This window comes from Vicia villosa, linkage group LG2, assembly GCF_029867415.1.
Source record: "Vicia villosa cultivar HV-30 ecotype Madison, WI linkage group LG2, Vvil1.0, whole genome shotgun sequence".
Lineage (NCBI taxonomy): Eukaryota > Viridiplantae > Streptophyta > Magnoliopsida > Fabales > Fabaceae > Vicia > Vicia villosa.
The window spans coordinates 180,779,362-180,792,910 of record NC_081181.1 but is presented as its reverse complement, the minus strand read 5'-3'; the positions used below and the strand labels follow the sequence as shown (position 1 = coordinate 180,792,910).

At 30.4% G+C, this 13,549-nt stretch overlaps 1 protein-coding gene across 1 annotated transcript; it reads right to left on the bottom strand.

Annotated features, from left to right (window-relative positions):
- Window positions 1–8,421: 8,421 nt before the first annotated feature.
- On the bottom strand, window positions 8,422–10,962 carry LOC131647583 (amidase 1-like). The gene is made up of 8 exons (XM_058917463.1): window positions 10,756–10,962; window positions 10,507–10,659; window positions 10,034–10,284; window positions 9,760–9,942; window positions 9,547–9,673; window positions 9,178–9,346; window positions 8,939–9,073; window positions 8,422–8,746 (listed from the first exon to the last, which is right to left on the bottom strand). The coding sequence occupies exons 1-8, from the start codon at window positions 10,869–10,871 to the stop codon at window positions 8,609–8,611; spliced, it is 1,272 nt and encodes a 423-aa protein (XP_058773446.1). The 5' UTR covers window positions 10,872–10,962; the 3' UTR covers window positions 8,422–8,608.
- Window positions 10,963–13,549: the final 2,587 nt, after the last annotated feature.

The window sequence follows — 13,549 nt, the reverse complement described above, 5'->3', positions numbered from 1 at the left end:
GATACCAAGTTATTTTATTTTGCCCTTGTAATGTTTTATGCACTTATTAGTTTTGCTTCAAGATGAAAATATGAATGTCACTCATCAAAATGTTTGTGTTGGTGTTTTTGGAATTTAAGGGAACAAAATAATATTGAACAAGCCATATACGTGATGTTTAAATTTTGGGGGGTGGAAATATGACTTTTTCTTCTCTCATTTGTCCTTTTGTTTCTTTCACCTTCTCGGAACTTTGTCAGTAATATTAGAGTTTGGTTTGTGTCGGTGGTGGAGTGATTTGAGAATTCACATTTGTGGTTAGGCTCGGTGGGAAAGGGGAAGGCGAATCGTAATGCAGATTTAGGTTGGTGATATGGGTGACTCACACTTATAGAAGAGATTATTGAAATTCAAGTGAGGGAGTAAGTCCCACAAAGATTAGAAATAGAGGAATTATAGAAGAGATTATTGAAATTCAAGTGAGGGAGTAAGTCCCACAAAGATTAGAAATAGAGGAAATGTTGGATATATAAGAGAAATAATGATCTATATTTGATATCATTAATTTTTAATTTATTCCAAAATAACAAATTGACACTCTATCCTTCTCTTCTTTTATAAACTATTTGGTTTAATAGACATTTATAGTTAAAAATAATACTAAAAAAATACTAGAATTAGGCTTTCACTTAATTTAATATTTTACTTTGTTCTCTTATTTAATAAACGTTAATTTTTAGTCTCTCAAAAATTCTTTCGTTAGTCAACTTAATCCATTCGATTAAATTTTGACTTTTAATATTTTAGAAGAGACAATATTATTGAGTGTCTATCATAATTTTATTAATTTTTTTATTTTAACCATTTGATTTTTTTAACAAATTGTATACCTTTAAATTTTGAAATTTGAAAGTCTATTAATTATAAGAGCACACCATCAACACATATTTCCTCCGGTCTCATATATAATCAAATTTACAAAAAAAACTCACTCTTTAAGAAGAATGTACCAATACATTTAATTCTTACATTCTTTCTAATTTTATCTCTATTTTTTGGTTTGAAAATCGTTGCAAACATTAAAATGTAAAAAAATTATAGGGGTATATTTGGAATAGTGACATTGAATATCCGATGGAGTACGAAACACATCTGAATCACGACTATCATTATCAGAAGTAACATCCATCCTTGAAGGGTTTTGTGTTGGAACCGTAGAGAGAATTGTCGTCCAATCAATTATAGCATCAGTACCTAAATCCAACTCATCAAAAACAGCTTCATCATCTTCCTCATCTTCCTCACTGCTCATGTTATAATCGGGATCAGATTCACTATCTTCATCTTCATTTGCAGCCTCCTCATTATCAACCTCCACCTCCACATTTTCCTCTTCATTTACACCTCCATATTTTCCTCTGGATTTGCAGCATCCTCATTATCAACCTCCACCTCCACGTTATTATTAGGATTAGCAGCCTCCTCATTATCAACCTCCACATTATTATTAACCTCCACCTCCTCACTAGTAACCTTAAACTCCACATTTACATCCTCCTCAAAAATAACATCATCAATACTAACTTCTTCAACCTTGTGCACAACATAAATGTCAACGAGTTTAACTCCTCTAACGTCTTCCACAAACTTTAACACGTCGCTATCATTATTCAACGACCTAAGTCCATGGTAAAATGAAAAGTTTGGATTCCAATACCATAGACACTTTATGTTAATGTACCCCGGAGCTTTGATCAACTTTCCAATTTGCATATAGGATAGATAGTCCACATCCCAGTCCCAATTCACTGGATTGTCGATAAAACGTCCGCAATGATGTATTCGGAGTCTCACCAGTTGAGTTTCGGATGGCCTGCAACAGAACAAAACAAATTCACAAACATGTTCAACACTTTATGGACCACACAACATTCACAAATCAAAATTAGGGACACCAAATTAGGGACCACAAAAATTAGGGACCACAACATAAACAAATCAAAATCTGGGACAACAACATAAACAATCTGGGACCACAACATAAACAACTCAAACAACAATTTCAAGACGAAACGTAAAACTAAACAGGAAACGACTTACCTCGAAACGGAGCTTGAATTCGCCATTTCTTCAACTGAAAACGGAACCGAAAACACAAACGCAAACGGAAAACTGAACGGGAAACGCAAATGTAAACGCACAATTTCACTATTTAGGGTTTGTGGGTTTTTTCTTTTACTCTCTTCATTTTGTTTAGGGTTCGTGGGTTCTTCATTGTCTAACAGAGAAATGAAGAGAATGAATTAAAATAACCTATTTTCTAATTAACTTAAGTTGTGAAATACAATTTCCATAATTAATATTTTATTTTAATATTAGATTATGTTTCTTTATGGATGAAAATGACGTGGATATTGTTTCAAAACGCCAGTTCATATAAAATCACGCTACGTCATTAAAATTCTGCACCGAATTGACTAGGGGACTAAATCCAAGCAACAAACTTAAAATAGGGACTAAAATGGTGATTTTGAAAGTGGGGGATCAAAATAAAAAATAGCTAAATAGGGAGACCAAAGTTGCATTTAAGCCCAATTTTTTTTTATATTTAAGATCATAGAAAAAAATTTGTTATTTATATTTGAGACCTGATGAAGTAATATGTTTTCATCTCCATCTTCATCCAAATTCAAAAAATTCAAAAAATAAAAGAAAAATAAAAACTTTCCAAAATAATTCAAAAACATTCCACACTGAAGATGCTCTAAAAACAAAACCAAATCAATTAATGAAAAACACAACAACTCACTAATCCGGATTATTGTAATAACAAACCAAACACATATATAACAACAATTAGAAAAGAGAAGGAACCAAATAGTTACCTCATTCATATTCCAACATCTTAGCAAATTTATTACCATTCTTGTGATTCCATCTTAGGAAATTTCGAAAAATCCAATATATTTTTTTCAAATTTTCTGGTATTTTTTTGAAATTTCTTGTAAAAACTCGTGGAAATTTTTAAAAATCCGATATTTTTTTAAAATTTCTGATAAAAACGCATATTTATTGAAAATTAGTGATTTTGAGCAAAAGTATAATGGTAAAAGCATACCCTTCGAGGTGGCGTGTATAATTCTCCTTATGGAACCATAATATTACCATCCTAATTTATTGTTTCAATGAACCAAATCAAATTGAAAACACATAATTGAAAAAAAATACCATAATAACTTTACTCAAAGTTTTCATCATTTTCAAAATTCATTCGGTTTTCATCATTTTCAAAATTCATTCATGCGAAGTGGAGATTTCAAATCTCTCAGGCAATATTGGAATTTTTTTTTAAAAAGTAAGTAATATATCGAAAAAGTGGGAATTAGTGGAAGATTTCCTTAAAAATTTCTGGTACAGTCTTCTCACTCTAATAAGTTCTCCTTTTTCATTTTTCAGTGAGGACTAGGAGAAAGACAACACCATTACCAGCAAGATCACTGATAGAGCGACAATTATCATTAGGGCTCCTGAGGTAGAGTCTTCTTAGCTACGGGCTGAATGAGTTGCTTCAACCGGTTTGCATCGGAAATAGATGGCTGAGCAGCCACATGGTCAGTTCCGCGGCACCCCGACGCCCAACAACTAGAGTTACTATGAAGGTACATGCTACCGTAGACGTACCCTGCTGCTGATGAGGTACCTCTTCATGAGGAGGTACCTTCAAGCAAATGTCTACAAAAAAGAAAGCATCCAACAAAGTCTTGAAGTACTAAGATGCCCTGCTAAATTAGTAATGAGTGAGCAAATTGTAAAATATAAGAGATTTCTTGTAAAAGCGCATGGGTAAAGCACACATACTAAAAAATATTTTCAATTTGTTTTCTTTTAAGAAAATATTTTCAAAAATATCTTGAAGTTGCATGAGATGAATGGGCAGTTGTCAAAATAACTCTGAGCAAAATTTTGACCTTGTTAATTGATTAGTACTTTCATCTAATCGGTTAGCTCACTTCAAAATTGAGTCCCAAGCGATTATGACAGTGCCTTAATGATATGTAACGGCTAGATATACTTTTCTTCCTATTTTAAACTTACAAAACTATTATATTTTGAACGTCTAATCGATTGGAATCATGTGTTAATTGATTGGAAAGTCATAAAAGTATTACATTGAAATTTCTTTTAAGCCAACCTTTAGCCTATAAATAGAGGTACCATCTCTCATTTCAAAATATCCAGAATCGTGTTGTGAGTTTTGACACAACTCACTCTATCTAAACTAATTTTTTACTTTCCCTCACTAATATTTTAGCCTTAGTGTCTTTGTGAAAAAAGTCCTTTTATGAGTGAGAACTAATGTGTAAGTTTGAAAGGATAGAATTGTAAGTTCACCATAGAACCTTTTTCTATAACTTGGTTGAAGATAATATCCATCTAGGTAAACTCATAAAAGTTTTGGTTTATGGGATTGTGTGATTCAACCTCTCTTTAGGTTTGAGATCAATCCGATGTTAAAATCTCATATGTTCTTGGTCAGTCCGGTATAAAACCAAGATCAAGTTAATGCTCATCCCGATATTAAAAGCTTGGATAAGGTTCGCGATTAGCCGAGTATTAAAATTTTATAGGTTATTGATTAGCCCAGTATAAAATCAAGGTTAAAGGTTCGTGAGCTCAGCTTGTATAAAAGTTTGTAAAGTTTCTGGAGAGAAGACTAGCCGCTTCAATCTACCATTTGTGGAGAGGGAACAAACCACTTCAATATACTATTTGCAAAGAAAGGACTAACTGCTTCAATTCACCAAGAGAAAACGCACAAACTAAACCTACCGTCTCACCGTTTTTGGTTGGAAGTAAACCATATTTCCTTGTATAAGAGATTTTTCAGTATTTTCAACTAAAAGCTCTCAATATATACTGGATAATCTCAAGATCAATTCTTCGAGAAAGGAGAATGTCCTTTTGTTTTGACAGAACCTCTATAATTCTCTTTGTTCTTCTTTCCCTTATTATTTCAATTTCCACAATTTATTTTCTACATTTTATTTGCGCTATTAATTATTTAAAATGTTTTTAGACTATGATTTTATTCCGCAAAGATTCTCAAAACCACGTTTTTCTCACCCACACAATTAACCACCCTATTGTGTGTAAAGTCACATGTCCACCACATATTATTGATTAAAAAGATTAAACGAGATGAGATTTCACATCTTCAATTTATTTGATATTAGTCTTTTTAAATTTGATTTGACTTGTTTCCCGTCATCATTAAAATTTGATCAACTTTATATTTTGATAGCTTATTATATAATGATGCTTATGATTAACTTTGTCTTTTCGTTGTCACTAGGGGTAAGAATAAGTTGAGCCGAGTTAGGCTTTGCCAAGCCTGAGCCTAACTTTCTAAAAAATTCAAAGTCTAAGTTTGTCCTGTGCCTATCAAAAGCTTTTTTTTTTGTCTGAGTCTGACTTTTTCAAAGGCCTGATTGGTCTATTAGCCTACTTAAAAAGCCCATATTACATGAACATACGTAAATAAGCAATTCAACTAATGTTTAAATATACTAAAGAATCAAAAGTACAATGAGACTTAATGTTTATTTTTATTTACTTATCTGAGTTTACTTAGTAACATAACTTTTGTGAGATAATTTGTTTGAGAGAACTTATGAAAACACCTTATAATATTATTCTTAGAATTCCTTTCAACTTATTTTCATAAGTACTTCAAGATAACTAAGTTTCATTTTTGTATTTTAATATAAAGTATAAAATACAATATAAAAAACAATAAATTCATTCGTATTTATTAAGATAGGCCGATTTGATAGACTTATAAGACTTTTTGTATGGCCTGTGGCCTAGTCTATTTATCTAAATAGGCTTATAAAAAAACTCAGGTCTTTTTCTACTTAAAAAAAATCTGATCTGTGTAGGTTAAACCGTAGGCCCCTATTAATTGACCAATTGACCTGAATTATTCAACCCCTAATTGTCACCATTAAAATTTCGTAATGCTTTAACCTGCACAACAAATAAAAGCACAACTATTAGGATGTTGGAAATGCAAATCCTTAGAGATGGGTTAGGATATTCACTTTTCATTTCTCAAAGTACTATTCATAGAAGGTGTTGAAAAGATTCAATATCCATTTAGCAAAATAACTAAGAACTCCTATTTCTCAATATTTCAAGCCCTCACAAACACTCACCCAAGATAACTAAGAAACAAGCTTACATGGAGAAAGTTCCCTACTCAAATGTTGATAATTTCATGTCCACGGTTATATGTATTAAGTATGATTGGCCTATGTTGTGATCCTTGTAAGCATGTGTATTACAAAGCCAATAAGACTACATTGGGAGGCAATTAAATGGATCCTTAAATTTTTTAAAGGAACTTCTGATGCATGAAGGACTGAATTATGATAAACATAACAATGACAGATTTGAAGCAACCTGGAGAGAGGAATGACAAAGAGTTTGAAGCCACGACAACATGTAACCAAATGTTTTGTGATAATCAAAGTCACATATACTTGACTAAGAATCAAGTGTACTATCATAAGAGTACTAAACACATTTATATGAAACTGCATTTACCATATCAATTTTCTTATTTTTTTACACCTTCAATGTGATTTATGTTTGGGAGTTTGGAGGAGAAGGGAGGGGAGGGTTTTGAAAAAATAGAAGGATATGGGATGAAAAGAATTGAATGATTTTAGTTGGGAGCAGGGCAGACCCAAGCAACGCAGAGGCCCCGTTCTAATTTTAAAAATGGACCCAAATATAAAATATAAAATATAAACACAATTATAATAATTAAAAAACACACATAAAAATTATATTTATGAATTAATCAATAATATATTTAATTATAATTATTGGAGCCCTGTTTTGTAGTTTTCTGCACATGCACAGCATAGGACCGACCCTGGTTGGGAGGGTTTTAGAGGATTTGGTTTTATTCATAACTAGGGGTGGGAATAGGCCAGGCCGGCCTACAGGGGCCTATGGCCCAGCCTACATAGGCCTAGGCCAGGCCAGGCCTATTTAATAAAAAGGCAAGGCTTAGGCTTTTTTAAAAGCCTATTTTATTAAATAGGCCAGACTTAGGCTATTAATAAAGCCTATGAAGCCTTATAGGCCGGCCTATATTTTCATATATATTAGAAATATGCTAAATAAGTTGGTCCATGTATACATATATATTAGAAAAAAAAGGCTAAATAGGCTACCCTATATATATATATATATATATATATATATATATATATATATATATATATATATATATATATATATATATATATATATATATATATATATATATATATATATATATATATATATATATATATAAAAACAAAGGCTAAATAGGTCCGTTTATATATGCAAATATAGGCCGACCTATAAGGCTTCTTAAGTAATATGAATAAATTGAAAACTTTAATGAGATACAGACTTTTAAAATAGGCTTTCAGGCCAGGCCAGGCTTTTAAAAAGGCCAGGCCAGACCTAAAAATTGAGCCTATGATAGGCCTTAGGCCAGGCTTAGGCCTTTTAAGTTTATCGTAGGCCAGGCTCAGGCCTTCTAAAGCCTAGCCTAGCCTAGCCTATTTCCACCACTATTCATAACACCAAAAAATTTGGGGAACTCAAAATTTATATTGAATGAGGGTTTTGGAGAGTTTTAGAAGGCTTACATAAATTTTTTAAAGGGTCTTGCTAACCAGTGCCCTCAGGGCAATGGTTAAGCATTCCAAAAAAAGAAAAAGATAATATTTTAATTTTCGAGACATTAAATACGCAGATTACCGACATAAATTTACTATTTTTAAAGTCTTAACCATTGTCCTGAGGGCACTGATTAGCATTTCCCTTTTTAAAAATATCTTTTATGTTGTTATATCGGAAAATTAAAAATATAGTAATGATATACATTCTTTTATCATAGTATACAAAAGCATTTTTTTCAAAAAACATAAAATATTTTTCTATATTTTTTAAAAAATTTATTTTCGGAAGTCTTTCCTTCTGCTCCCCTTCAAACTCCCAAATATAACCTAAAGTTATATTCTATAATATTTTTCAATCAACAGGTTCTTTGGTTGGCATTATGTTATGATATCTTCTAGAGTCTTTGAAATTTAAGAAATCAAAATAATTTTTGAATAAGGCCAGATTGGGATCATCTCTTTTTCATGTTGGAACAAAAATAATTTTTGACAAGGTCAGATTGGGACCACCTCTTTTTCATGTTTTTGAATAAGGCCAAATGCAGTACAAAGATGGAACTACTCAAGACATGATAGAATGGTTATTATACCTTTGTGCTTCCCTCTTTTTAGTTTATTAAAGTAACACACTCATTATTAAACACATAAATAAAATACTTAACTTAACAATTAATTAATTAATTAATTAATGTTTCCATTAACAAATTATTCTCACACATAAAACACATTGATGATACCATCACAAATCACACTTACTCAACTAAAAACTAAATCACAACATAATTAAAACTCAAATACAAAGCATATTTATTCAGCTCCTCTTTCATTTTCTGATTGAAGAATGAAAGTTTATACTTTATTTAATCATATAAAATGACTTATGCTTAGTTTACTACTTCTTCCCCTTGCATAACTTCATAAAGTTTGTCAACAAGACTAAGCAAGAATCCATCTGCTCCATGACTAGCCAACAATGAGATTGATATAGGAACATCATTATACTTCCCAATTGGTATACTCACCTACAAGAAAAAAAGTTTCAAAAGCCGAATATTTTTAAAAAAACATACTCTCCCCTTTTCAGATTTATTAAATAATTAATGTATCTAGATTATATATAGTCTAAATATATATTCAATTATTCAATAAATTTGAAAAGGTAATTTTTGTTTATAATATAGAATGGAGGGTATATATACATAAAAGCAACCTACCTGGCAGCATCCAGATGTTCCAGCAATGGACTGCAAGCTAAAAGCCCTTGAGAGAAAATTCTTCAATTCTGATATATTTGTTTTGAGTTTTGGCGGCGGACCTGAAACCGTTGGCATCATAATAACACTTGAATCCTGAAATTTTTACACACAATTTTATTAGACATTATAAATTCAATCTGTTAATTTATTCGCAACTAACTAACTTATCTGTTATCGGCTAAAAAAGAAATACATACTCCAAGAAGATTAGTAATAGCATCACGAGATTCTTTAAACACAGAATAACAAGTATCAATTTGTTTTCCACTTATCCTTAGAGCTTCATATACACTGTCAGAAATTCCAGGTCCTAGTTTAGGGTTGACAGCAGTAACCCATTCACCATGGTTTTTCTTGAACTCATACCTACAATATTCAGTTATAGTTAACAAATTAAGAAATTAAGTTTTGATATAAAGTATATACAAGAACAACTAGAAAATTAATGAACACATATATTCTACCGCTAACTTTACAGTGCACTTGGTCGCAAATTGTTAACTGTCTGCAACCGATTGTACTGTAAAGTCAACGGTAGAATATCGGGTTTGAATGTTAAGTTACACCTTTCAAGATATTGCATGGCACTTGAAAGTGCGACTATTGGTGGAATGTTGTACATGCTAAAACTTTCCAAACTTGGAACTGCATCATTCACATAACTGCCAATGTTTTGATGCTTTAGAACACCACCTACAAATTTTGGATACAACAAAAAAAACATGAAATGAATAAAAAAACGCACTTATTACAATTGATAAAAATAGTAATTTTTTCACCTCCATATAACTTCTCAACTGCTTTGATGATGAGTGATGTAAGAGCTTTGTATGGAATGCTTGAAAGCTCAAAACAATCATCAGCAATAATTATTTGAGCAGGTTTCACATGATGTATTTCCGGAAATTTCAGAAGTACACTTCCAACTTTGTTCAAAATCTTTGGATCCCTTGCAAACCATCCTACATATAGAAATTATGTGAAAATTATAGTTTATAACAAGAAATCAATTGTACAATAGATATGAAAATGGTGAATTATTTAGAGTTTTACCTACGGTATCCAAACTCTGTGCCATAGGAATAACTCCTGATGATGAGACAAGACTGTGTGAAGGACGGATACCGAAAACACCGCAATAGGATGCTGGAACTCTGCTACTTCCTATGCAATCTGTTCCCATAGAGAAATCCACAAGCTCTGAAGCAACTGCAACAGCAGATCCACTTGAAGATCCTCCAGGAACCCTATCTGGAGCAGTCACATTTTTCGGCGTGCCATAATGTATATTCTCTCCCATTATACTGCCAAGATAAAGTACATATATAGTTTTAAGAATTAATATCAATGATAACATAACTTTTTCTCTTTCAATAGAAGTTATATATGCCGTCGTGTTAACAGAAATATCGCAGATTTAAACTGGCAACTCAGTGTATCATCTATGTTTGGACTATAACTTACGCTCGAAGTAATGATTATATATATAAATTTGGAGTGAAAAATATGTAAATTTTGATTTAAACCTGTAAGCCATTTCGTCCATGATATTTTTACCAACACAAGTGGCACCAGCTTCTAATAAGTTCAAAATAGTTGGAGCAGTGCAAGTAGCAGCTAGATGAGTCTTTGCCCAATCAGGATTTCCAAAACTAGACACACGTCCTTTCACATCATACCTGTTTCAAATTCAAACTCTAATTAAAATTACTTTCAATTCTTGTATAATTAAGCAGTTTTTGGAAAGATGAATTTGCTTAAAAAGAAAGTGTTACATGTCTTTGATTGAAAATGTAAGTGAGTTCAAAGGAAGATTAGGTGCATGGTTGGGTTGTAAAATGAAATGTTCCATGAATGATCCTCCACCTCCAATTTTTGAGATTGATTCCATGGTCTTAAGTTTCAACTAGAGATTGATGGTGCTATGTAACACAAGCTGTTAAGACCATTTATAATGAGGTTGTTCAAAAAATTATTAAATAGTTGAATGGTTGTAATGAGGTTGTTGAATGGAGGGTTGAAGTGAAGTGGATTAATTGGTATTGAAAAAGAGAGTGTAAGGGCCACCTAAAACACTTGGTAAAATCTTATTGGCTGCTGTGATTTTTTAGATTTTTATTTTTATTATTTGGGGTCAATTATTTCATAGTAAATTAATTAATTTATTTATTTTTATTTTCTCTAAAATTCTTTTTTTTTTCAATTATTCCATGGTAAATTGATTTTTTTTTTACTAAAATTTATTATAGAAAAAAATTTATCATTTTTTTCTATAATAGAGACTTGGTTTATTTGATTTGAATACAGAAAAAAATCGATTTTTTCTCTCTAAAACATAAAAGAAAATAAGAATATGAAATAAAAGTAGTAGGATAAAGTCTTGAATTTTATTAAACAAAATTATTTTTGTGAATAAAAGTTGAATGAGTGTTAAATAATTAGGTGGAAGAGAGAAGATGACGTGGAGTATAAAAAAAGTGTTGAATATGCCAACTTGATAATGTAATACAACTGATACTACAAGATGCAATGCATGCTTTTATAGTATTTTTTTTAGAAATGATATTTTGACATTCAATTCCTACACTACACCGTATGTCACTTTTCACAAATATGGTGAAAAGTGACATACACAATTTTGACATTTTCTTTATATTTTTTTCTCTCTCCAAAACAACTTTGGTTAATAGGGTGTAAAAATTTGGTTAATACAGTTTGTAGTTTGGTTAATAGATATCCTGGCAATAAAAAGTAGTCTTAACTTGAAAATAAAAGTGGGTTAATTAAGTGTTATAAGTTGGTTAATATAGTTTATAGTTTGGTTATTAGTGTCTTAACTTAGAAATACAAGTTTTTTAATTGAGTGTTATAACTTGGTTAATATAATTAAAAGTTTGGTTAATATATATTCTCACTTAAAAAGATAATCTTACGTGATAAATTAAGTTTGGTTAATACTATGTATAAAATTGATTAATATTATTCATAAACTAGTTAATTAATTTTCAAACATAAAATATATTAAATATTAAAATAAAATTGATTAATGAAGTATAAAAGTTCGTTAATATATTTATAAATTAGTGTCAAGTATGGTTAATAGCATGTATTTTATTGGTTAATAAAGTAGTGAAATTGATTAATAAATTATAAGTAAGATAGTTGGTTGATAACGTACATTTTTGTGGTTAATTATGAAGTTGGTTAATGACACAACCATATATTGGTGTTATAAAATAAATTTTTTTTAAATTTTTTTTTAAAAATATATTATTATTTCATTTAAAAAAATATTATTCACCGTATAATATGGATTTCTAGGGTTGAATAAGGCCCCACCACATTTCTTAACATGGTACCAGAGCATGGTTTAAGATCCGGTAGGTATTATGATTCTCGCTATCGGGTCACCCACCATTTATTTTCATGCTCAAGTTGTCTAGTCCTGGGCGTGAGCGAGTGTGCTAAGAGTTTCACATCGGACAATATATGACTTGAGCATGTGTTTATAACTGGGGACAATCCTCACCTTATAAACTGGTTTTATAGGGTTGAATTACGCTCAACCACATTTCTTAACAATAGTGTATATGATGTTACAAATGAGTGAAGAAATAGTGTGAAGATCACTTTGTAGTCACCTTTATCTGTACTACAATATATGTTTAATATTATCTAATTTTATAATATCAATACAAAATAATATTACATGATTTTTCTACTATGTCATTAGTAATTTATTATTTTCTCTTTTTAATTATTTTTAGTTTTTTCAATAACATTTTGATGGATGATATTTTTAAATACCTAATTTGTAATTTTTTTATAATAATACAAAATTAACTATCTTTTTGAATTTTATGCAAGTATAAAGTGACATATTTTTTATTAGACAGACTAAAACATTTGCCTCTAATTAAAAGTTTTACAGGGTAATATCTAAGACACGCTAAAAAAAATTCAAATAAAAAATTTATGTTGAAAAATACATTTAAGATTAATTATACAAATATAAAATGACATGTTATTATTTTTATTTTTTTAAATATATTATTAATTAATATTTCTAATTTATCTTTAGAGGACATTTTTTTGACACAAATATAGAAAAAAGACAACTAATACTCTACTAGAAATAATATAAAAACAAAGAACAATTGAAACTAAAATAAATAGCATCAAGCACAAAATTAGTAGGTCAAATAGAGTAAGAAAATTTTTAGAAGAAGAATAAAGGGTTAAATATGTTTTTGGTCCCTATAAAATTATCAACTTTAGTTTAAATATGTTTTTGGTCCCTATAAAATTATCAACTTTTGTTTTTGGTCCCTATAAAAGAGTTTGAATTCAAAAGCATTTCTCATTGTCTTATAGTAACAGGGTAAGATGAGATGTCAAACGGTGGAATTGTCAAAACACTTAGAATTTTTCAAAGTCTCAAAAATCATGTCCAAGCAGTCAACTTTTCAAGGTTATAACTTCCTTCTCAAGCATCCATTTTGATGCTCAATGGCTACAATTCAAGATTTCATATGATACTACATCATGGTGAAGAGTTTGGATTCAAAA